This window comes from Oryctolagus cuniculus, chromosome 2 (assembly GCF_051225735.1).
Source record: "Oryctolagus cuniculus isolate XC-2025 breed Fujian yellow rabbit chromosome 2, ASM5122573v1, whole genome shotgun sequence".
NCBI classification, from domain to species: domain Eukaryota; kingdom Metazoa; phylum Chordata; class Mammalia; order Lagomorpha; family Leporidae; genus Oryctolagus; species Oryctolagus cuniculus.
Genome location: NC_142868.1, coordinates 169,928,290 through 169,951,920, shown reverse-complemented (window position 1 = coordinate 169,951,920; position 23,631 = coordinate 169,928,290). Strand labels below are relative to the sequence as shown.

General features: G+C 41.9%; 1 protein-coding gene across 22 annotated transcripts in view; it reads left to right on the top strand.

The window, feature by feature from the left end:
* Positions 1 to 23,310, top strand: part of RMDN2 (regulator of microtubule dynamics 2) — a 102,698-nt gene extending 79,388 nt beyond the window's left edge. For 9 of the 22 annotated variants that reach the window (XM_017340818.4, XM_089327713.1, XM_089327716.1 and 6 more), the window contains 2 exons: positions 6,503 to 6,552; positions 22,880 to 23,310. In XM_017340818.4, the coding sequence (XP_017196307.3) occupies positions 6,503 to 6,552; positions 22,880 to 22,937 (108 nt within the window). In that variant the 3' untranslated portion in view covers positions 22,938 to 23,310. Of the gene's footprint in view, positions 1 to 6,502; positions 6,553 to 8,613; positions 12,866 to 13,886; positions 13,912 to 14,920; positions 16,015 to 22,879 lie in introns of those variants that run through there. The other 13 variants (XM_070069232.2, XM_089327720.1, XM_070069229.2 and 10 more) reach the window with 3 other exon arrangements.
* The last annotated feature ends 321 nt before the right edge of the window (positions 23,311 to 23,631 follow it).

Genomic DNA, 23,631 nt, shown 5'->3' with positions numbered 1-23,631 from the left:
TGGGATTCTGGGTATGCTGTGAGCTTTAGACATTCCACACTTAACTGTTCAGTCTGTGCTCCGGTAGGAACAAAAGGACAAAAGCAAATGTTTTCCAGCTCCCTTTTCATACCACCACACATTATCGTCCTGTAAAACATAGCAGAAAACAAAGGCCTTAGGAAAAGCACTCCTCTTCTGTGCTGAAGCAGTCAGTACATATCCAGCCTCTGTTGTGATCTGCAGTGTGAATAAGACTTTCCCACTGCCCTCTAGGCATGTAAAGCCTGGAGGAAAACCATGTCGGAGTACAGCCGGCTGACTCGAGCTCAGCGTAAAGGCAAGAAGAGCTAAGAGAGGTACAAGTGTTTGGTTACAGAAATTTAGGAGGCGGAAGTTGTCTGCTCCCAGACAGAACCAGGTGGCATGAGAGTTGGAATTTGAAAGATCTGTCTGCTGTTCAGGTGTGGGCAGGCACATCACAGGTCACGGGCAGAGGGACGGGAGTGGGAAAGCAAAGCTTTGTTTGTCGGGAGCAGCAGGAGTGTGCAGGGCAGTGACAGGAAATGACTGAAATGGAGAAGTGAACAAGTTCTGCCAAGGGACTTCAGATTCTTGTATCTCTAAAGAGGGTTGATCGGTCTGTCCTGAACCCCATGAACAAGGTCTTGGGCTGCAGATGTGTATCTTCTGGATGTTCAGAATTTCCAATAGGGCTGACTGTCCTCCGACTTGACTCCCTCGGTTCTTTCCAGCAGCTAAAAACAGGTGTGGTACAGCACAGTCTCAGCATCAGTCTTCTCCAGAGGACAGAGTTTTGAGTCATCTTTTTCAACAGGAAATCGATTTCATCCCTTTGTTGCTTGTCCCATGTTGGTAATAGGCACCTGATTATCTTTCACATCTCTCCTGAATGATATTAGTTTGGGTTATGTACAATCATTTTAAGCTGAGTGTCTGTGATTCTTTTTAGAATGTAAGATTAAAATACAATATGATAATGAAGACTATTACCTGGTCTGATGTGCAAATGTTCAGGCAAGAAATTTAGGATTGTCATAGCAGGGCTAAATATTGGTGAGCCTCAGGGTTTTGTCCTTGTCCGTAAGTCTTGTCTTCTCTCCTCCTTCCTCCTCTCGTCACACCTCCCCTCCTCCCACACCCCAGAGCTGTCCTCCGTAGCTTCACATGCTAACCTCCCCTCCTCCCACACTCCAGAGCTGTCCTCCAAAGCTTCACATGCTAACCTCCCCCCCCAACACTCCAGAGCTGTCCTCCATAGCTTCACATGCTAACCTCCCCTCCTCCCACACCCCAGAGCTGTCCCCCATAGCTTCACATGCTAACCTCCCCTCCTCCCACACCCCAGAGCTGTCCTCCAAAGCTTCACATGCTAACCTCCCCCCCTCCCACACCCCAGAGCTGTCCTCCATAGCTTCACATGCTAACCTCCCCTCCTCCCACACCCCAGAGCTGTCCCCCATAGCTTCACATCCTAACCACATGCCAGAGGCCTTCAGATTTGTGTCTCTAGATCTCTCTTCTTAGCACGAGGTCTGATTAGCCAACTTCTTGCTGTGACATCAGCCCCTGGGTGTCTGTCAGACATGTAACTCTGAGTCCTAAACTTAATTAGCATCAGGCAGTGGCATCTTTCTTCCTCCACCTCCCCTCTAAGTAGATGGCACTTGTATCGACCCAACTGGGCAACCTGGAAATCATCCTTCATACTGCCCCCGCCCCGGCCCAATCCACACCTCCACCCAGTCACCAAGTGCTTGGCAGTCCACTTATTTATTTATTTATTTATTTGAGAGGTAGAGTTACAGACAGTGAGAGGAAAAAACAAGAGAGAAAGGTTTTCCATCCATTGATTCACTCCCCAATGGCCGCCACTTTCAGAGCTGCGCTGATCCAAAGCCAGGAGCCAGGCGCCTCCTCCTGGTCTCCCACATGGGTACAGGGTCCAAGCACCTGGGCCATCCTCCAGGTAGTCCTCTTTAAAACAGGCTTTGCTCCACCCGTGTGCTATGTCTCTCCATTGCTGCTCCTCTGCTTTCAGGGGAACTTGGGACTGGGAAAGCCCGGTGGCTGCTCTCCTCGCAGCCTTCCAGTAGCAGCTAATACTGCGGAGTGAACATAACCCTCAGCATGTCACTTTCCTGCTGACACCTCTCTGTGTCCAGGTGCAGCTTCCCCTTCAGAGCACTGATGGAGCTCCTCCCGGTCTCTTGAGCTCGTGGCACCCTCACTCGCCTCCTCCGTACCTGTTCCTTCCCGCCCTGCACCCTCCGAACGTGCTGTCCCTCCTTCCTAAAGCACTCTCCCAGGCCCTCCATTCTTCCACCAGCTTTATGCCCTCCCATCCTCAGGAAGCACTTCCGTGATAGCCCTTCGCGAGAAAACCTCTCGTGCTTTTCCTCGTGTCGTCTAGCGAGGTTGTGATTGTAGTTATCTGGGTGTTTGTTCCATGAGGGTAGCAGAGTGCTCTCTTGCATTTACCGCTCTATACCTAGTTCTGACTCTGCTGCCTGGCATAAAATAAGCAGTCAAGAGAACCGGTAGAAAGAATCAGAACACTGGAACCATCCAAATACAAAAACAGTGTGGCTAGTGCTGATGTATGGGACTGGAAATGAGTGTAACTCAGGAAGTTGGACATTGTGGAAGGATTTCTGCAGTTAGCAAAGCAACACGAGCACGTGTTGCCCCAGCATCTTTGTTCTCAGTGATATCTCCACTCGTATTTTTAGTCATTTTCTTCGCATGGTGAAGGTACTGCCAGGAATGTTTAATTTCTTTCTCAATGAGGAAACTAGGATGGAGTGAGCTGTAGGTAGTGCGTCCCATCTCGGTGGGGTTAGTTCATTCATTTCCAAAGTGTCTCGCAGCACCACTGATTACACTGAAGACAACGGAGCCATTGGTCCCCGCTCCCTCCTGTGAGTCTGTGTACCACATGGGCTTCTTTCTTGTGGCATTTGTCACTTCTGCCCTGCATGACAGTCATCGTGGACCTGTCCTCTGCCCTGCCAGCGAACTGCAGGCCCGTCACTCAGCTCCTCGCTATTGGGAGTGTCAGCCATTTGGTCTCTGGAGCCCAGATGCAGGTGTGCGCGCAGCACTGTGTTGCCAGGATTTGAAAGCACAGTCTTTAATTATTCACGTGGACTCTTCTTGACCCTACGAGGTCATCGCAGATCCTGGGAAACTTTCCTTTCTTTCTAAATAAAAGGAGTCGTCCCTGTGTGTTAGACAGTGTGAGAATGATTGCTGCGTAAAATGATGACTTCATCAGCAAACTCAGAGTGGTTTGCCTGGAGGCAGTCTCCACGATCGTGACTTGGAGTCTCCCGAGAAAGCTCAGATAGCAAAAGCATTATGTAATATTTTGTTTTACGGTGAAGGATGCACTAATCTCTTTTAACACCCTATATTTTAAATTTACTGTAATATTTTTGAAGTGACAAAAATCACCCTTCTAAGACAGGCAGACTCCTATAGGATCATAAATCCAATGTACCAGAAACACCCACAACAAGAAGTGGGCTCTGGGAGCCCTGAAAGCTAACAGTCTTTCTTCACATTATCTTTGAATGACCTGTTGGGTAAAGTCCGGAGACGTGTTTCCGTGTTGTCTACGGTGAGAATCAGCACCCTCATGGGTAGCTTCTGTTAGAAAGAAAATCCTCATCCTGCTTTAAATGTTCTTTCCTACTTCAGACGTCACATTTGATTGTCTGAATTAAGACACTTGTTCTCCGATTTGTTTCTAACATATAATTTGGATATAAGCGTTCACCCTGCCTTCCTGATAATAGAAAGACTGCAGGCCAGAGGATTTCACTTGCTGAAATCAGTAATGCTGGCTCTTTTGTCAGAACTTCTTATTTGCCTGTTTATTTCTGGTTTAAATTTAGTTCTTGTGGGCTCACTCACTCTCCATGCCTGGAGAGCTGCTTCTTCCTTATAAACTTTTAAAGAAAATTAAAAAGGCAGTTATAGGAGGGGCAGATTTTCCCGCCATCTAAACAGACATTTTCAAGAGTTGCAGGAAGGGAATGTTACTGCATTTTACAGCCTCCTATTTCTACTCTGTTGGCCCTATCTTCTTGTCACTTGCATTCAAAGTGTGTTGTTTCTTAGAGTGGACATTTTGCTCTGTTGTTAAGATACTGCTTGGGATGCCCACATCCCTCATCACAGTGTCTGGATTTGAGTCCTGGCTTCACTCCCTGCTCCAGCTTCCTGCTAACATGCACCTGGGGAGGTAGCAGGTGATGGTTCATGCACCTGAGTCCCTGTCACCCACATGGGAGACCTAGGTACTGAGTTCCTGGCTCCTAGCTTTGGCCTGGCCCAACTCCACTACTGCCTCTCTCTTCCTCCCTCCCAACCTCCCGCCTTCCCTCCCTTTCAAATAAACTGAAATTACATAAATAAATTTTTCAATGTATTATTTCTTGAGATTTCCCAGTATATAATGTTTCTTTGTTCTGCTTTTTTTTTTTTTTTTTTTTTTTTTTTTTTTGAGATTTGTGTGTTTATTTGAAAGGCAGAGTTGCAAAGAGTCAGAAAGAGAGAGAGAGAGAGAGAGTCTTCCATCCTCTGGTTCATGCCCCAAATGGCCACAACAAGCTTGGAACTTGGTCCTGATCTCACTCATGGGTGGCAGAGCCCCAGCTACTTGTAGTGTCTTCTGCTGCATTAAGAGGAAGCCGAATCAAAGCAGAGTAGCTAGGACTGCAACTCAGACCTGCACTAATAAGGGACGCCAGTGTTGCAGGAGGTAGCTTAACCTGTTACAACACAATGCCCGTCCCCAGTAAATCTCTCCTTCATTCACCCAAACTTTTTAGAAAGGAGCGTTGATGTATTTCCCAAAGTATGTTTTCTAATACTTTAGGTGAACTAAATCTGGATTTTTGAATGTGTGTGTTTGAATGAAGGGAGGAAATAGAATATCTTTCTTTGTTTGTATTACAAGTATGGGGTGTTTTTGCTCAAGTCTACAGAAACTAGGATTTGAAGCCAGTCATTTGAGTCTGTAAGACTTGCTTATTAAAAATAGAGATCCCTGGCCTTTTTACAGAAAAGAGAAAACAGCTCTGAGCTCCAGAGTGTGGTGACACCAACCTCAGTATCAATGTGGGGTCAGTTGGGCACCTGCATTGTGGCATAGCCTGCAATGCTGGCATCCCATATGGGCACTGAGTTGAGTCTTGCTGCTCCACTTATGGTCCAGCTCCTTGTTAATGGCTTGGGAAAAGCAGCAGGAAATGGGGCGGGCGCTATGGCATAGCATGCAAAGCTGCTGCCTGCAGTGCCAACATCCCTTATGAGCACTGGTTCAAGTCCCAGCTGCTCCACTTACCATCTAGCTCCCAGGGGATGGAAGCTTGCTCGCTCTCGCTCTCTCTCTCTAATTCTGCCTTTCATATAAATAAATATTTTAAAAAGCAAAAAATCCACAGGAAATGGCCCAAGTGCTTGGGCCCCTGCCACTCACATATGAGACCCCGTTGAAGCTCCTGGCTCCTACCTAACTTTGGCCTGGCTCAGTTCTGGCTGTTGGGGCCACTTGAGGAGTGAACCAGCACATGGAAGATTTCTCTGTCTCTCTATCTTTCTCTAACTCTGCCTTTCAAGTAAATAAATCTTTCTAAAAATGTGGGTTCACTTGAGGGTCCATCTATTTAGGTTATGCTTTTTTTTTTTTTGGCTTGTTGCTAGTATTGTCCTTGGTTAAGAAATCAGAAAAAGACAGATGGTGGCTGAGTTCTTAACAGTGCAACCCTTGGAAATGATGACCTTTGAGAACTTAGCTGTGAACTCAGGAAGACTGGGCCCTACTGGCCCCTCTCAAAGGGGAACATACAAAGAGATTGGAGAACATCAGTCATCTGGTCTACCTGGGAATCTTAGCTCTAAATATCATATGTGACTTCCCAGTTGATGCAAGCAAAGGGGCCATGTAGTGAAGGAAGAGGATTTCTCTACCAGAGTCCAGGCAGCAAAGTGTGAAAACCTATGCAAAATATCTACAGGAAGGATCCATCTAGCATTGTTCCATAGTAAAATTCAGGAGGATGAACCCTGTTCCTGCACACTGAAGTTGACCTGGGAATGCCCCACAATCACCTGACTTTCACAGAAGGTTAGAAAGTGTGCTGTCTCAGCTCAGATGTTTGCATCGTCCAGGTTTCTTCCAATCCTGCTGCTGGGGCTAGGACGTCTTCACATGTTGTGATTGTGGAGCCACTGTGTCTGCTTCACTGTCTCCTTCCAGAAGCCCACCACTCCCGACCCAGGAGGGCAGAGCCTGGAGACAGCCCCCCACGTTACCCATATTTTCATAGGTGTGGATCGTGGCCTACGCCAAAGAAATCTGTATTTACTTTGTAATGGCCTTTCAAAAAAAAAAAAAAAATACGCCTGCACTCCACAGACGTCTATTTCAAAGTACCCAGAGTAGCAGGATAAATGTGTGAAGTTTCATTGTGTGTTTGTGTTTTCTTTATAGGATAAAGTAACACAGAAAGAAGTGAAAAAATTAATGGCTTCCTTGAAGAGGTAAATAAAAGAACTTACTCTTCAACAGATCAGATGTGGTCTACTAAAATTTAAACTAATCAAAGCGGTGTTTTATTATCTCGGTTTTTTTCTTCTGATGTAAGGGTAATGTGCTCAGATTTGAAGGTAAAAGTACATTTCTGCAGAATGCATCCCACTAGTAGCACTACAAAATCAATCATGTTATTTGGAGAATCTATTTGCTATAATATCAGTATAAAATCACCTATAAATATGTATGCATTATATTTTTCCTATCAATAAATTAGAGCCTTCAGAACATTTCTTTAAATAAAATATTTAAATCAATCCAAACAATGAAATCTAGTGAGTATTTTATTATGTTAGTGGAGACTTTATCAAACAAAACAATTTCACTAATTGGTTGAAAAATAGAAAATATAAGCAAAGGACATGAACAAAGTATGAGCAGAAGAGGAAAAACAAAAAGAATTACAAATAGTAATCACAGAATGTGAATAAAGCTATAATAAAACACTTTCTCTGTCAAATCAGCAAGGTTTTTCCTTCTTTCAAGAAACATTCAGTGCCACAATATTGCCATGAAATGGCAATGTTTTGGCTCAAACATTTGGGACAGTGTATCTAAAACCTTAAAAATATAATAACTCTTTAATCTTAGCATTTCATTTCAATGAAAAAATCCTAAAAAAGTGCATATAATTTGTGTATAAATTTTCATAATAACATATCACAATGCTTAACAATGTTAGCCACATTAGAATATGATGATAGGATATTTTGACACTAAAAGTTATTATAAAGCAGCTTTAATGTGAATACAAAACAAAATAGTGCATAACTATCATCTCAACTACATGAAAAGATGCCCAGAAAATCATCCAGCAGGAAATAAACTAAAATTGTAGCCATTCATTTATACTTCTTAAAGCTTTGTTTTGTTTTTTAATATTTCCCAATTCTGAATTAATAAATAATTTTTAAATGAGCTTAACTAGCAATGTTCTATATAGATTCCCTGTTATCCTTTACCTACCTCATCTTGAAAATCAGAGTAAAACTTGAATTTCCTCTTTGCTATCCCACATACGGGGCACACGTGCAGGCACACACACACACACACACTCGCACACACTCAGTATTTCAGTGCATTCAATATTTCAAACCCCGACCTATGGACATTGGTTAATCAAACCGAGCCATTTCCTCCCTTTTGTCTTTTATAATGACCAGTTGAAATACTGAATCAGTCTAACTGGTTACCACCTTACCTCTGCCAGTTGCTCCAACACTGAAACCACCGGCTAGCTGAAGTGAGAGTCTTGCAAGTTTGCTCACGGATATTTCTGTCTGGCTCTAAACAACTAAATGAATGTTCAGTTTGAGACAGGTAACTCCACCTGGTAACAGATGACATAGAATCAACCATGTTGTAGCCTCGGTTGGTAACAAGCCATTCCAACAGAGAGCAGTACAAAGACTTCCTGTAGGAATTATAAGGAATGTCAAGGAATACGGCTGATGGATAACAGGAAGACTTAGAACTCACAATTAGAGCATGACCCAAGGTCTGATAAATAGTCATTTTAACAAATTCCTGTTTGTCCCTGTAGTCAGTATACCTTCATTAGACAAGTTGGTGTCCACTGATTAATCATCCCTGTGGCAGTTTCTGAATCAGGATTTGACCCAGCAGAAGTATAATATTCGTAATTCAATCTCTAGAGTACTAGTATTTTCTGACCCATTGGCAGTTTCTCAAATAGGATATTAAGTGAGGAAACTCCACACACCCTCATAATATACTTCTAAATGAGCATGAAAGCCTTGCTGTTGTATGCTCAGTCATACCTAGTTACATTGTAGTTCTCACCAAATCTTATAATCAAAGAAGCTATGTGTGATGAGGCCAACTAAAATTTTTTACATTAAATCTTAGTGCTTTGTAAAAGTCAAGTATTTTTCTTGGATGACAGCAGCATTATATGTAGAATATTATACTTATTCCAGGGAGTTTCACACAAAGTGAGCCATGAGGACTCCTACTAATTGTCTTTGGTTATTTCACTTACTACTCAGGCTGCTTGACCTTGGAGAAGACAGAATAGCTGCAGACTGTTCCTGAAATGAGAGTTTCTCCTGCTGGGTCGCTAAGACCAAGCTAATGGCCTCACAGATGAAGTACACAGACTGTTAACCTCTCAAGAGATTTCATGTAGGAGGGGTCTTCACAAAGCTCATGGAAAATACATATTATGAAAAAAACGATGCATGGATTTGAAAATGTTTGCACCAAAAATAAACTCATACTAAGTTTTAGAGCATGTCTGAACAGGGCCTAGTTTCAGTACCTAAGAAGGAAAAGACATCAATTTGAAAAGAGCCCCTGGGGTGGGTGATTGAGGTGGTGGTTAAGCTGCCACATCCTGTACTGGAATGCTTGGGTTTGAGTCCCAGCTTCACTCCTGACTCCAGCTTCATGCCAATGCACAACCTGGAAATTAGCAAGTGATTGTTCAAGTAACTGGATCCCTGCCACCCATGTGGGAGATCTGGATTGAATTCCATGTCTTGGCTTAGATCAGGTCCCAGCCTCAGTAATTATAAACATTTAAGGAGTGAACCAGCAGATGAAAACATTCTCTCTCTCTCTCTCTTTCTCTCTCCCCCCTCCTCTCTCTCTCTCAAATAAATAAAATTTTAAAAGAGCCCCAGCAGAACAAGAGGAAATCTGCTAAAATGGAAGCAAGAGCAAACACCAAACGGTGAAATTATTGATGAAGAACGGTGAAGTTATTGATGCTTTACAAAAAGGTTATAGGGTCAATGCCCCCAAAGAAAACAGCTTGTAAATGAAAAACAAGAAATGGGGCCAGCATTGTGGTGCAGTGGGTTAAGCTACCATTTGCAAAGCCAACATCCTGTGTTAGAGTACCAGTTTGAGTCCCAGCTGCTCCACTTCCTTTCTAGCTTATGTAGCTGGGAAGGCAGCAAGGCAGCAGAAAATAGCCCAGATGCTTGGGTCCCTGCCACCAAGGAACTCATGGATGGAGTTCCTGGCTCCTCTTTTCAGCCTGGCCCAGCCCTGGCTGTTGCACCCATTTGGGAGTGAACCAGCAGATGGAAGATCTCTCCTTATGTGTCTCTGTGCTCCATCCCCTATTACTCTGCCTTTTGAATGAATAAATAAACCCTTTTTTAGAACTAGTAGCCAGAAGGTTAAAATCCAGGTGAGACCATGTCACTTTTCTTTGAACCAAAATAAAGCAGAAGGAACAGGATGACGTTGAAGATAAAGCCTGCAGTGACAGACCATCCACATCCATTTGCCAGAAAAAAATTAATTTTGTTCATGTCCTGATTGAAGGAGTCTGACAGTTAACAGCAGAGTCATTTGCCAATGCTATAGACATCTCAATTGGTTCCTCTTACACAATTCTAGTGGAAAAATTAAAGTGGAGCAAACTTTGCATTCAATGGATGCCAAACTGTTGTACCCAGATCAGCTACGGAGAAGAGCAGAGCTTTTGATGAAACTTTTACATAAGCACAATTAAGATCATGCAGCATTTCTTCAAAGCAGTAAAAGAGAAGAAACATGGCTTTACCAGTATGATCTTGAAGACAAAGCACAAGCAAAGCAATGGCTACCAAGAGGTAGAAGTGGTCCCATCAAAATGAAAGTCTGTCAGTACAGAGCAAAGGTCATGGCAACAGTTTTTTTGGTATACTCAAAGCATTTTCTTGTTGACTTTTTGAAGGTCCAAGGAGAACAATAACACAGACTTATTAGGAGACTGTTTTGAAAAAGTTAGCCAGAGCTTTAGCGGAAAAATGCTCAGGGAAGCTTCATCAGAGATGACTCCACTACAACAGTACTTCTGCTCGCTCCTCTCAGACAAGGGCAATCTTGCCAGAGTTTTGTTGGGAAACCACTAGGCATCCACTTTACAGTCTTAATTTAGCCCCCTCAGACATCTTTGTACTTCCTAACCTTAAAAAATCTTTAAAGGGCACTCATTTTTCTTTAATTAATAATATATATTTTAAAAAGACTGTGTTGACATGATTAAAACCCCAGGATCCTCAGTTCTTTAGGGACAGACTAAGTGGGTAGTGTAACTTACAAACATGTCTTGAATTTGATGTAATTTACATAAGAAACAAACCTTTTTTTATTTTAATCTTTGAATTCCATTTTGCATGAACATTTTGAATCCCATTGTATGGTTTTAGAAATGGATAGTTCTGATCCAGAACTCTGAATATACTTATTTTCAGAAAAATCAAAGTATAGTACAGTTTTTCATAAGAGATTTAAGAGGTGACAATGTTTCACTAAAATTTTAGCCAGTGTGCTGTCCATATAATTTCAATGTTATCTTCCTCAAAATCCATGCCACATCTCAAGTGTGACAAAAATTTGTAGGAGGGGGAAGCTTTTCATTTGGTAATATTTTATACTTTCCAATCATAAAGAAACAAAAGATGGACTATAAAGACAACCCTCTACACCAAACAGACTTCTCATTTTACCAATAAATAGATTTTCAAAGATTATTTATTTGAAAGTCGGGATTACAGAGCGAAAAGGAGAAACAGATATCTTCCTTCCACTGACTCACTTCTCAAATGGCCACAATAGCTAGGGCGGGCCCAGGCTGGAGCCAGGAGCCTGGAACTCCAGGTCTCCCATGTGCGTGGCAAGGGCCCATGCACTTGGGCCCTCCCCTGCTTTCCAAAGTGCAGTAGCAGGGAGCTGGATCAGAAGCAGAACTGCCGAGACTCAAACCAGAACTCATATGGGTTGCCAGCGTCAAAGGCAGTAGCTTAATCTGCTACACCACAATGCTGAGCTCTACCAATAAAGAGTTTAGCCCTGATTTATAAAGACCATGGTCAAGATTAGAGAACTGTGCTGGATTAACCAGGACTGAGTTTTGGAATCTCATGTCTTCTGCATTCTTCTTTGAGCCTAGGGCTACTCACATTTAGTTGGCTGGAATCCAATGTGCCTGGCAGGGAATAGGCGCTCTGAGAATGTTAATACTTACACGATGTATGCCTATTCTAAGTACTTTTCCTATGCTAACTCATTTCGTCATCACAACAACCCTGGGAGGAAGGAATGTTTCTTATTGTACCTTTTATAGATAAAGGGGCTGAAGCATGGGATAGTAAATACACGCCTAACACAGTGAGCAAGGAATGTGAACTTGCACAGATTACTCTAGGGTCCATGTAGTGCTGGGAGCAACTACACAATCTCACCAGCAACCAAGGAGTTGGGGATTTGGAGAGTAAGAGACAGTAGAAGGAGAGCAAAAATAAAAAAGGAAAGGGAAAAAAGTAAGAGGGATTTAAAAGTAGAAGAGGACCCTATCCCCCTCTCTCCCTCTTTCTCTGTAACTCTGCCTTTCAAATAAATTTTTTAAACTTTACACAATAAAACTAGAGACTAATGGTAAGAAAAGTAAGGAGAAAAACAAATAATAATCTTAGGGTTTTTTGGATATTAGTATACGTTGTCTAGTTTCAATTCATAAATTTTCAACAACTATTGTGTATCTTTCTTCATATATCCAATCTTCTAATACCCCACCCCCTTGCCAAGATGAGGAAAGAGAAAGAAAAGAGGTGGTGAAGCCTGATTTTAAAGACTTGTCTACATGGTCTGTGTGAGTTGGGGAGCGCTTCATTATGGGTGTTGTGATCTGGTGCTTGGACACTTGATAATAATAGCTTATTTCACACTTAATGCACGGTACATTTTAGAACCAAGTAAAGTTAGTATCTTGAAGTTCTGAGAGTTTTGGAACTCTCAACCTGTATTTTGCTTTAGCTTCCTAGAACCAAATTGTAAGTTTTGGCTTTTAGAAAATATATATTGTATTAAATATAATTGACTGACAAATAACTGCATATATTTAAAGTGTGTAATTTGATTGATTGTGACATGTGTATATCCATGAAACCATCACTGCAGTCAATTTTCCTCACCTCAAAGCTTCTTCATGGCCCCTTTTTAATCTCTCTCTGTGATTCTGTACACTCCTCCCAGTGCTTTCTGTCATTATGGATCACATATTTCTTAATTTTATATAAATCAAATTATTTACCATGTACATTTTTCTGTCTGACTTCTTTTACTCAACATGATCATTTGGGAATTCATCCGTTCCAGGGCATGTACTAATAAACATTCCTTCTTGTTGCTGAATAGTGTTGTATTAGATGGATATACCAGTTTGTTTCTCTACTCACCTATTGTTGGATATTTGAGCTGTTTGCAGTATTTTATTTTGAAAAATAAATCTTCTATGAACCTTCATGTGAAGTCTTTGAATGAACACATATTTCACTTTTCTTAGATAAATACCTATGAGTAAAAAGTATGGTAGCTATATGTCTATGATTTCAAAAAAAAAAAAAAAAAAACTGTCAAACTGTTTTCCAAAGTGGTTCTACTATTTTGCATTCTCACCAGTAGTGAGTGCCGCTTGCTCTTCCTTGTTAACAACAGTTGATACTGTCAGTCTTCATTTTGGCCCCTGCAATAGGCATGTAGTGAGATCTGATTAAGGTTTTCACTTGTGTGTCCCTACTGACAAATAATGCTGAGCATCTTATTTGTCATTCACTTACGGTGAAGTGGCTATTCAAATATTTTATACGTTATTTAAATTGGGGTGTTTGAATTTTGTATATAGTTTGATGTATGATTTGAATTTCATTTTTACTGTTGTTTGGATGTCTGATTACTTCAGCACCATCTGTTAAAATGACTCATTTTTTAAAATGCTTTCATACTTTAGTCAAAAAATTAATTTTCCGTATACATGTGGGTCTATTTCTGGGCTCTCTATTTTTACACTGATCTGTTTATCGACCTTAATGCCAAAACAATACTGTGTTGATTACAGTAGCTTTATAGTGTAGAAATCAGGTAGTGTTAATCCTCCAACTATGTCCTTTTTAAAATTTGTTTTGGCTAGTCTAAGCCCTTTGCATTTCTGTGTGAGTTTTAGAATCAGTTTTTAAAGTTCTACCAAAACAAATAAGTGAATGGGATGAGTTTTTAATGGAATGGATATTGAATTTTGTCAAACTGGTGTTTATTGAGATAATCATGTGGTTTTCTGTTTATTTTTTATAATGAATTATATTGAGTGATTTTTGAATATTAAGACAACCTTGCATTCCTGGGATAAATCTAACTGAATCCTCATATATTCTCCTTTATATCTTCTGGCAGATTTGCTAAAAATTTGTTTAGAATTTCTGCACAAATATTTATCGTGGATACTAGACTATTGTTTTATTGTAATGTCTTTTTCTGGTTTTGGTATCAGAGTAATCCTGGCCTCCTAGAATAAGGTAAGAAGCATCCCCTCTTCCTCATTTGTATCAGAAACTTTGTATAGAATGGATATTATTTCTTCCTTAAACATTTGGTAAATTCACTAATAAACCCATCTGGACCTGGAGGGGTTTTTTGTTTGGTCGGGGAAAGTTTGTAAATATAATTTAACATAAATTCTTTTAATAGATACAGGGCCAGTTAGACTATCTTTCTTCAAGACTAAGCTTTGGTAGTCTGTATCTTTTAAAGAATCCACCTTTTTCACTTAAGTTGTCAAATTTGTTGGCATAAATTTAATAATATTACATTTTTATCCTTTTATTATCTATAGTAAAATCTGGCCTTTCATTCTTGATATTGGTCATTTGTGTTTTCCCTTTATCCTGGTCAGTCTAGATAGAGATTGATCTCTGTTTTGGAGCTTCTCAAAGAAACAGTTTTGGGTTTTATTGATTTTCCCTATTTTTCTATTAATTGATTTGCACTCTGATGTTATTGTTCCTTTCTTCTACTTACTTTGGGTATTATTTGCTCTTCTAACTTTTTAGGTTAGAAGCCAAGGTCATTGATTTGAGACTTTTCTTTTCTAATATAGGCTTACAGTTTAGCAGCATTCCACAAGTCTTGATACTTTGTGTTTCCTTTCAAATAATTTCTAATTTCCACTTTTATTTTTTCTTTGATCCTTATTACTTAGACATATGTTTACTTTCCAGCTATTTTTGTAAATATATGACTGAAATTGATTTCTGATATAATCCCATTGTGGGCAGAAAACAGTTTGCCTGACTCAAATCCTTTGAAATTTATTGAGACTTGCTCTGTGACCCAGAACATGTTCTACTTGGTAAATGTTCCATATACACTTTAAAAGTATGTGTACAAGATGGTCTTCAAAAAGTTTGTAAAAATGTGTATTATGAAAAATCTATGCATGGCTTTTAATTTTTTTGCACCAAAATAAACTTACCTTTTAATTACATTTTTGACTAACTTTCTGAAATACTCTCGTATTTTTTAAAGGTCATTTCCCTCAAGTTGGTTGGTGGTTTCGTTTGCTTCCTCTGCCTGCTTTGGTCTTCTCCACATTCTCAGCTGTGTCTCTTCAACTCAAGGAGCTTGCTGGGTTCCTCCCGGCTTCTGCCTGCGTGCTTCATGACGCAGCTCTCAAGGACCACTGTCCCTCCCTTCCTGCTGTCCAGTGGTCCAGTATCTTGAAAACCATAATTTCAGACATGTCCAGAGTGAAAAATTATAACTTTGGGAAGTTGTGGCTCTGTAGCATTGTAAATATATATGTGTATATATGTGTGTATATATATATATATATATGTGTGTGTGTGTATATATATATATATATATTAAAAGTCTGCTCCTCAGCAAACTATTCAGTCCTTAAACCATAGTTTTATAGATAGCAAATGCAAAAGTATGAAATTTCTTTTTAAACTAGTTTTTACAATACTTCAGATGCATCTGCTCTATAAAATAGAGCGAGTTAAGCCAATTGTACTATGAAATTACTTATTAAACTGGACTTTGGTTAGAGCTCTGCTATAGCTTTTTGTTTGTTTTTGAATAGAATACTTGTGCTGTGGCAAATGTTTACATGTGAATAGCTAAATCCTAGTTTTCATCCTTCTTGAACATGTTTACACAGCCCATCTGATTTAATATTGGGAAACCTAATTGAGAAGATAACCTGCAGAAAATTGCAAGTGAGAATGGTGTTACAGATTATTAATGCCACCTAAGTGTGGTTCTAGCAGAGCCCTTGTTGGACAGCCACTTCCAGCCAGATGCGCTGGGGTGTAGAATTCATCTGGAGCCCGACACAGACCATCCAGATTTTTCAAAGCTCCTAGGCATGAAGACAATGATATTCCAGCCAAGCCACTAATTCCGTTGTTTATTTTGTCTCTTTCTGCAGTCATTTTATATCTCCTTGTGTTCTTCAGTCCTAGGGCTCAGTGTGCCTTGCAGTTGTAAATAATCAAACCTTGATGGAGAAAATGTTATAGGACATTCTAGGGGCTTGTCCAGATTTTGTAGGGGCTTACAGCTTACACAATTTGGAGCTTCTTTAAAAATAAAAATGCAAAATTACAAATGCAAAATTAGGTATGAAGGTGACTTTATTTAAAATGAAAAAGATATCCTGACAAATTTTAAAATTAAATAGCTGAAAAAAAATCACAAATTCCAGAAAAATAACATTTTATTATTATTTATTAACTGGGTAACATTCTGATACTAGAATACTTCTACATTTTGCCACATCCTCTTGGTTCACTTCATCATTCTTACTCTCCTTTTCTATTGAGAGGATAGAGGATGAAATACTGGTCTTTGCACTAGCAGAATTGATTGACATTTGTTTTGTATTATGGATACTTTAGAAAAGCCCCTTGCAGCCTCACTTCTTGTTGGTTAAGCACATGCAGTAGCTTCTTCAGCTCCCCTTCTTCCAAGCTGAGCCCTAGAACTCCAGCCCTTCAAGCTCACTGAGCTGGGTCCAGATGGCCCTGCTATAACAGCTGTCCAACCCTGCCTAGATTCTACACATTCAGTTCCTATCCCCATTGCACCCCTAGTCCTCAGTGAGTCCCAGTAAGCCTTGAAGCCTTGAGCAATACCCTGGTCATCTCCTTTGCTTCAAAATCAGAGTCGGGGTCTGGAGCTCAACGCAGGCCCTGAAACAAGCTGACAGTAGGGCCAGCTCTTGTGGAGTTTGGAAGCCACCTGCTGACCATCCTCCCAGTGTTTCTACTGTAGGGTGTACAGGAATCCCCCAGTCTGGATGCCTCTGCAAACCTTCCTCCTGGGCTGGGTGGGGGCTCTTGGGTGGGGAAGCAAAGAACAGGAGGCAGAATCAGAAAAAAAAAAAAAAAAAAAACCACACAAGCGAAGAGTAGACTAATACTAATACCTTGCCACCACTTCCACATGTGGCGCCCATGCTCAGGCCCCATCTGTTTTTATAGCAGAACTCCAGCATCCCCCACTTGCACAGAGACGCACTCTGCATTCCAGACAGACTGAACTGAGTAGTGTTCACAACGCATCTGGTGCCCTAGCGCCCTTTGGCTTGGTGGTGTTTGTTTTGTCCCAGCTCTAGGACACCTGTCCCATGCCCACTCACAGAAATCTGCCTCCCCACTCAAGTCCTGGCCCAAAGCTGGAAGTGTATGTCACCAGATCCTCTGATCCACCTGCTGTGCTCTTGCCCACCACAAAGTGCCAGGGCATGTTTTTGTGTTTTAATGCAAAAGCCCTAAGATCTTCAGCAAGGTGAGGGCAAGGACGGGGTATTGTGGGTATTGTTCACCTTTGTTTCTCCTGTCTAGCAATCTGTGCTCCATTAGCATTTACTAAACTACATAAAACAACTCAAGAAAAAGAAGAACAAGAGACAGGAGGCAGCGCAAGGCCAGGCCTTGCACTTCTATCTACTATTTCAGTGGAGCCATTTTACTCAGTGCAGCAGGTTAGGAAAACAACACCATTCTCATCTGACCAGTGAGAAGACTGGCACCATTGGATGTGCTAACCCTCACATACCGAGTGAATGAGAGAACAGAGAGACTGGCTCCATGTGCTTGACTTCTAGCCCTGGCCTGGGCAGCATGGGAAGAAATCCCACTCAGAGCCGTACAATCAACTCATACCACTTAAGATTTAATATCCTTGGGGACTAACTCTCTCCTTTTCCTTTGTTTCTATTTTCCTAAAGAAGTGCTTAAAACAGCTTCTAAAAAAAAAAAAACAGACTTCTTGAGATTTGTGTAAGTGCTGACTTAGCCAAGAACATAGAAGGATCTCCCACGGGGTGGGAGTAGGGGGTGTTGGGAGATGGTTCATTGGAAGAGAAAGCAGTAATTTAAGCTGGGCTTTGGACACAGTTTGGGAATGGACTAGATAAATCCATGGGAATGGGCTAGCAAAGTGCTTGTTCCACTTAGGGAATGATTTACTGGCGCATGACAGTGGCAGTTTTTCCACAAGCTTTGGCTCAGGGTCATACTTTGTTTCCCTTTTCATTCTGATGTGGAAATGTGTCTTTTTATTGCCACAAAACTACAGTTTACAGTGCAGAACACACTTAGCTGAGATTATGATCCACCGAGCAATTGCAAATCCTCCCGAATATATGGACTCTTCCATGTAGCTGCCTGGATTGGTCAAAGACGATGAATGAGGGGAAAGTTTAACACTTGGTTCCTTTACAAGGACAGCTTGCTGGGGTGCAGAGGCAACAGCTGCACCCCCTGGCCAACCTCGCCCCTTGTCTCAAGGCTGGACATGCTCTCGGATGCACAGAGGCCGTGAGGAATCCAACGATCTGCCTGTCCCAGACCCCAGGAGGCTGGACCCCACCTTGAGTTTCTTGTCCCAGGGAAGAGCCAGCAAACTGAGTCAGGTCTCAAAGGAGATCATCCAACCAAGGAGCTTGGGCATCACATGACTCCGCTTCAGTGTGTTTGCTACAGGATTTGAGGACTAGCTAGAGGAGTTGTCTCCTTTTTTAATATTTTAACATTATTGAGATATAAATTACATGCAGCAAAATATGCATGTTTTAATTGCCCAATTTGAAGAGCTTTGACAAATTTACACATGAATGTAACCCCTACCGCAATCAAAATCTAGAACGTGTGTATCACCCCAAAAACTCCCCTTGTGTCCCTTCCCACTCAATCTTCCAACCACCCAGGCCCCAGGTAATCCATCACACGTCTGTTTTCTGTCTCTATAGGTAACTGGTTTTTTAGAACACCCTACAAATGGAATCATACAGTATACACTTTTTAAATTCTAGCTTCTGTCAATGGGCATGTTTCCGAGACTCATCTATGAGATTGGATATGTCAGTAATTCATTCCATTTTGTGGCTGGTGGTATTGCATAGTTTGAATATACCATAACTTATCAATTCATTGCTTACAGTCTACAGTTGTTCCAGGGGTTATTATGGATAACATTGATATGGACATTCCCTTACAAGTCTTTCTGTAGACATGTCTTCCTGGGCGCAGGGAAGGACATCAAAGCCCAGGGGGCACTATATTGTGTCAGAGAGGGAGTATACAGTAACTTTTATTAAAAACTATCAAGCTCTTTTTTGGATGGTCACACTATTTTGCATTCCCATCAGAAATGTTTGAGAGTTCCAGTTGCTTCAAAGCCTCATCAGTGCTTTGTGTGGGCAGTCTCAGTCTTTCATTTTAACCATTCTCATGGATGTGGGTGGAATCTCATTGGGGCTTTAATTTGTGCCTCCCTGACTAATGATAGCATCTTTTCATGTGCTCATTGGGTATTTCCTTCCTTGGTTCAATTGTTCTAGCTTGGTGACACCAAGTTTGGTAATCCTACAACCAAAGGTATCTTTGTCAATTGTTAGTAGATGGTTACTTTTTCTTTCTTGGTTTATCACTGACAGTACAGAAGCTCACAGTGGCTCTCCTCCCCCGACCCCAACCAATCTCAGGGTAAGATCAACAAAACAGATATTGAAAACTCCACTGTGTAGGAAGCTGAAACACAGATGGAGTCTGTGGCATTGGAACACTGCTGGGGAAAGGGAGATTTAAGCCACATTCCTCTCTTGATTTGCTATTCTTCGGGGAACCTCAGTTGTTACAGTCCCAACAACCAGTCAGGTCTTCTCTGATCTCTCACCACACAGCAAATGCTTTTTTTCATTTTATAATTCAATTCTGTGGGTATTTTTTTAATTGTTAACTACTCTATAGAGACACATACTCATTCTCTAAATAGACTAAAGGAGACCACGTCTTATCTTTTTTTTTTTTTTCTTTGATAGGCAGAGTTAGACAGTGAGAGAGAGAGAGAGAAAGGTCTTCCTTCCGTTGGTTCACCCCCCAAATGGCTGCTACGGCCGGCGCGCTGCGCCGATCTGAAGCCAGGAGCCAGGTGCTTCCTCCTGGTCTCCCATGCGGGTGCAGGGCCCAAGCACCTTGGCCATCCTCCACTGCCTTCCCGGGCTACAGAAGAGAGCTGGACTGCAGGAGGAGCAACCAGGACAGAATCCAGCGTCCCGACCAGGACTAGAACCCGGGGTGCCGGTGCCACAGGCTGAGGATTAGCCTAGTGAGCCGCGGCGCCGGCCTCATCTTATCTTGCATCTATGTTCCATTGTGCTCCATAAATACTTCTAAAGTTGAACTAGATTTTCAATTTTCACTATACATTTACTCTAAATTTCAAAACAGTCATTTTATGCCCACGCGAACTTCTCAACTCCAGAGCTCCCTGGGATCCCTCTGCAACCTCCTGTTCATACTGACCATGCAGAACAAACCGTTGCCATCCTAGGAATTATCTTATGGACTACACAAGCATATCGTTTGGAGGTTTTGCACTGCATGCACTAATTTAAAAAGAACACATGTCGTGGGTCAGTAAAAATTCACAGAAAGCCAGATTTCTCATAAAGAGGATTTGTTGGTCAAGATGTTTATCCCTCCAGCTATCTTTCGCTTTTGATAGCTACAGAGAATACTGGTGTTCCTTCACTTGTCAGAATCCTGGAAGACCTCAGGAAGACCCTAGCAGCCGTCCCCAAAGGAAGTCCCCACCGGGCTGCGTGAGGCAGTGGGCTCTTCATGAGATCCGCTGCTTCCCCGCTGCCTGACTGGCCTGCCCGTAACTGCGTCAGCACCCACCTTGTCTCTGCCAAAAAGAGCATCTTTCAGCCAGCACACTCGACTTCTGTGATCCCGAGGGACTGGGCCCAGGCCAGGCTGTCCCGTCCTCTACCCCTACCTCTCTCATATTGTGCCTTGCAGATGGCAGGGGAGAGGGGTTAGAGGGCTGGGGGAGTCCAATGTAGCAGCTTTGCTAGGACCATCTGCAATAGAGGAAGACATGCAGAGGGCTATACAACCAAGCTTTTCCAGAAGTGAGCAGCCCTTTCAGATTCTCAGCTGTTGGTGCCCCGTGTGAGGAGGTACCCATCTGCCCTCTTTCGCTTACATCAGCTACCCTTCGGATCAGATAGCTGATACACACAGTGGCTTCACGATCCTGGAAAGTGTTTTCTCCATGATGAAAGAAAGCTTAGTTTGTATAAGGGAAAGATACGTATTTCAGTATAGGCAATTTTATTTTAATTTTCCCAGCCTATGGTCTCCAAACTCTTCTTGAATTGAATGTGTGAATCAGTTTTTAAAAATTCGTATCCCCTACTATGTTTACATTATTTATTTATAAAATATACGTATTTGGTATCCTACTAAATGTTCCAGATAAAATATAAACAAATACAAATCATTTTAAAGAGCAAGATTGCCTATTTTCTTGATTTAAAAAATTCTTAATGGAAAAACAAAGGGATACTTTCTTAACATGATAAAAGCTGATTATCTGAGCTCCTTGTGTCTACTAACGGAGTATTTAGAAGCATTTATACTAAAGTCAGGAACAGGAAAAGAATGACATTATCATTACTGTTATTCAATATTGTTCTGAAGGTACTTGCTCTAATTAGGAAAGACAGTGGAATACTTGGGATTTGAGAATACAAAAAATTTGTGGAAAGTAGAATTAAAAGATGCTTAATTTGGTGCAAAATATTTTGAAATCCATGCATAGATTTTTTTTCATGGTGTGCACTTTCCATTAACTTTTTGGAGACTCCTTTAGATGAACAGAGTATAACAAATATCAGAGTATAATAACCTTCCACATAGGAAAAATCTGCCAGAACTGAACACAAAACTATTTCAACAATAAGAGAGTTGATAAATAGAAATCTATAGCTATGACAAATACAGGTAAGAACCACTTAAGAGATATACTAGAAGGTAATGTCTCATTGAGCACGATGGCAAAACAAAACTAATCCCTAGGAAGAAGCATAAAAATTGTGCCTGACAGACAAACGATGTCAAAGAACCCCAGCAGTTAAACAAATAGAAAGACTTACTATATTTTGAGTAGGAAAACAACTTCCTAAAATTATCAAATATTGTTCAGTTAACCTACAAGTTTGATCCAATTCCAATGTATATGTCACCAAAATTCCTTTTGTATTCTGAAGTTCAAGTGGAAAAGCAAACAAGTAGGAGTAGTTCTGAAAATACTGGAAAATTCAGATAATAAAGGGCAACCACGCCTAGCAGACATGAAAAAGTATGGAAAGCAATACTCAGAACAGTACTGGTAATGAATTAAGCAGGCAAATCAGAATTGAAAGGTCCACAAACACATACAAATTTAATATATTATTAAAGTAGCAGGTTACATGAATTAGTAAGTAAGCCCCTGGGAAGACAAGGAGGGCAAGAGAGAGATGGGAAGCTGTAAAATTATTAAGCAACTGATGTAGGTCTAATTTAACTAGCAAGAGGCAGCCGAGTGCGCATCCCCCATGCTGTGTACAGGCCACCGCAGCGCAGCGTCACTCCAGACCCTCACAACTGTCCCTGGACACAGTAGCTGTACCTTGTTCCTACGTGGTAGCTACTCGCGGCAGCAATAGACGCACAGTAGGGAGGATAAGGCCACCGCGGAAGGAAATGCAACCTCATATTAAATGCGGCAAGTAGGGAAACAGGATGAGCGGAGGAGAAGAGACTGGCTGGAACAGACTCACGGGAACCTTGCTGGTAGACTAAAACAAAGAAAGAGGTCCTGTGCCAGAACCCCGTATAGATCCCATCACAGAGGGAGTCCCTCTTGTGCCATCCGGGAGGCGCACTCACCCTGCGGAAGCACCACGTGGGGACCCGGGCAGCGGGGTCTGCACCTTCCTCTGCAAGCCCAGTAAGCCCTGTATTGGGAATCTGGCTTCCTACTGTGCCCAGATCCCAGGACTCGTGTAAGAACACCACAAAATGCCGCAGGTGAGTACATGTCACGCTCTGGTGGTACGCAAGTGAACAGTCATTGTGCACTGAGTCGGGGCTTGTTTATGACCTGCACTCACTTGCTTCTTGTGACCTTTTACTTCCATAGGAGCCCTGGTGACACGGACTGTGCAGACCCCACAAGAGGCCACATACCCTCCCCCTAAGGAAGTTAAGGCTGGGAGCTGGGGGATCATCATCTCCCTGCTTCACTGTACAAATGTGGGTCCTGGGAAGTGGAGGTCCCCTGGGAGCCTGCTGCCTCACTCATGTCCTGGAAGGCAGTGGCAGTTCCTGGGGAACTTGACAGAAGACGCAGAGCCAGACCAGAACGTGACAGCAGCAAGGACGTTCCTATGCAGAGCGCACATCAAAAGTCTGCTCTCTGTTCTTCCACGCACACATGTTCCCCTTAGCCGGCCTGGTAACACACACAGACAGACCCTCGGATTCCTGCTGGGGATGGAATGTGTTCTTCTGAACCACCAAATGCAATGTTCTCTCCACTGAGGTCTAAAGTAAAAGCAACTGGGCCCAAAATCCACTGTGTTTTGACGATGGTGCATTGGTGACCAAGGCTGGCTTAGGTATGCTGGTGGCCTGTTTCCAGGGAAACAGTAGATAGGGATTGAGAGCAAAGAACATGGGGAAACGTGCTACATTCTCACCTGCATCCATTTATTTCCTAGGAATGTAGGCGTCTAGATATAAAAAAGCACAAAATAAAAGAGAAAAGCGCTGCATTCAGAACCTGATCCAAGTCAGACCTGACACTTGCTATTGTGTGACCTTTTCCTCATCTGGAAAATCTGGATTAAAAAGTCCTACTATGCAGGATTTTGGTTGGGAAAATGTAGCAAT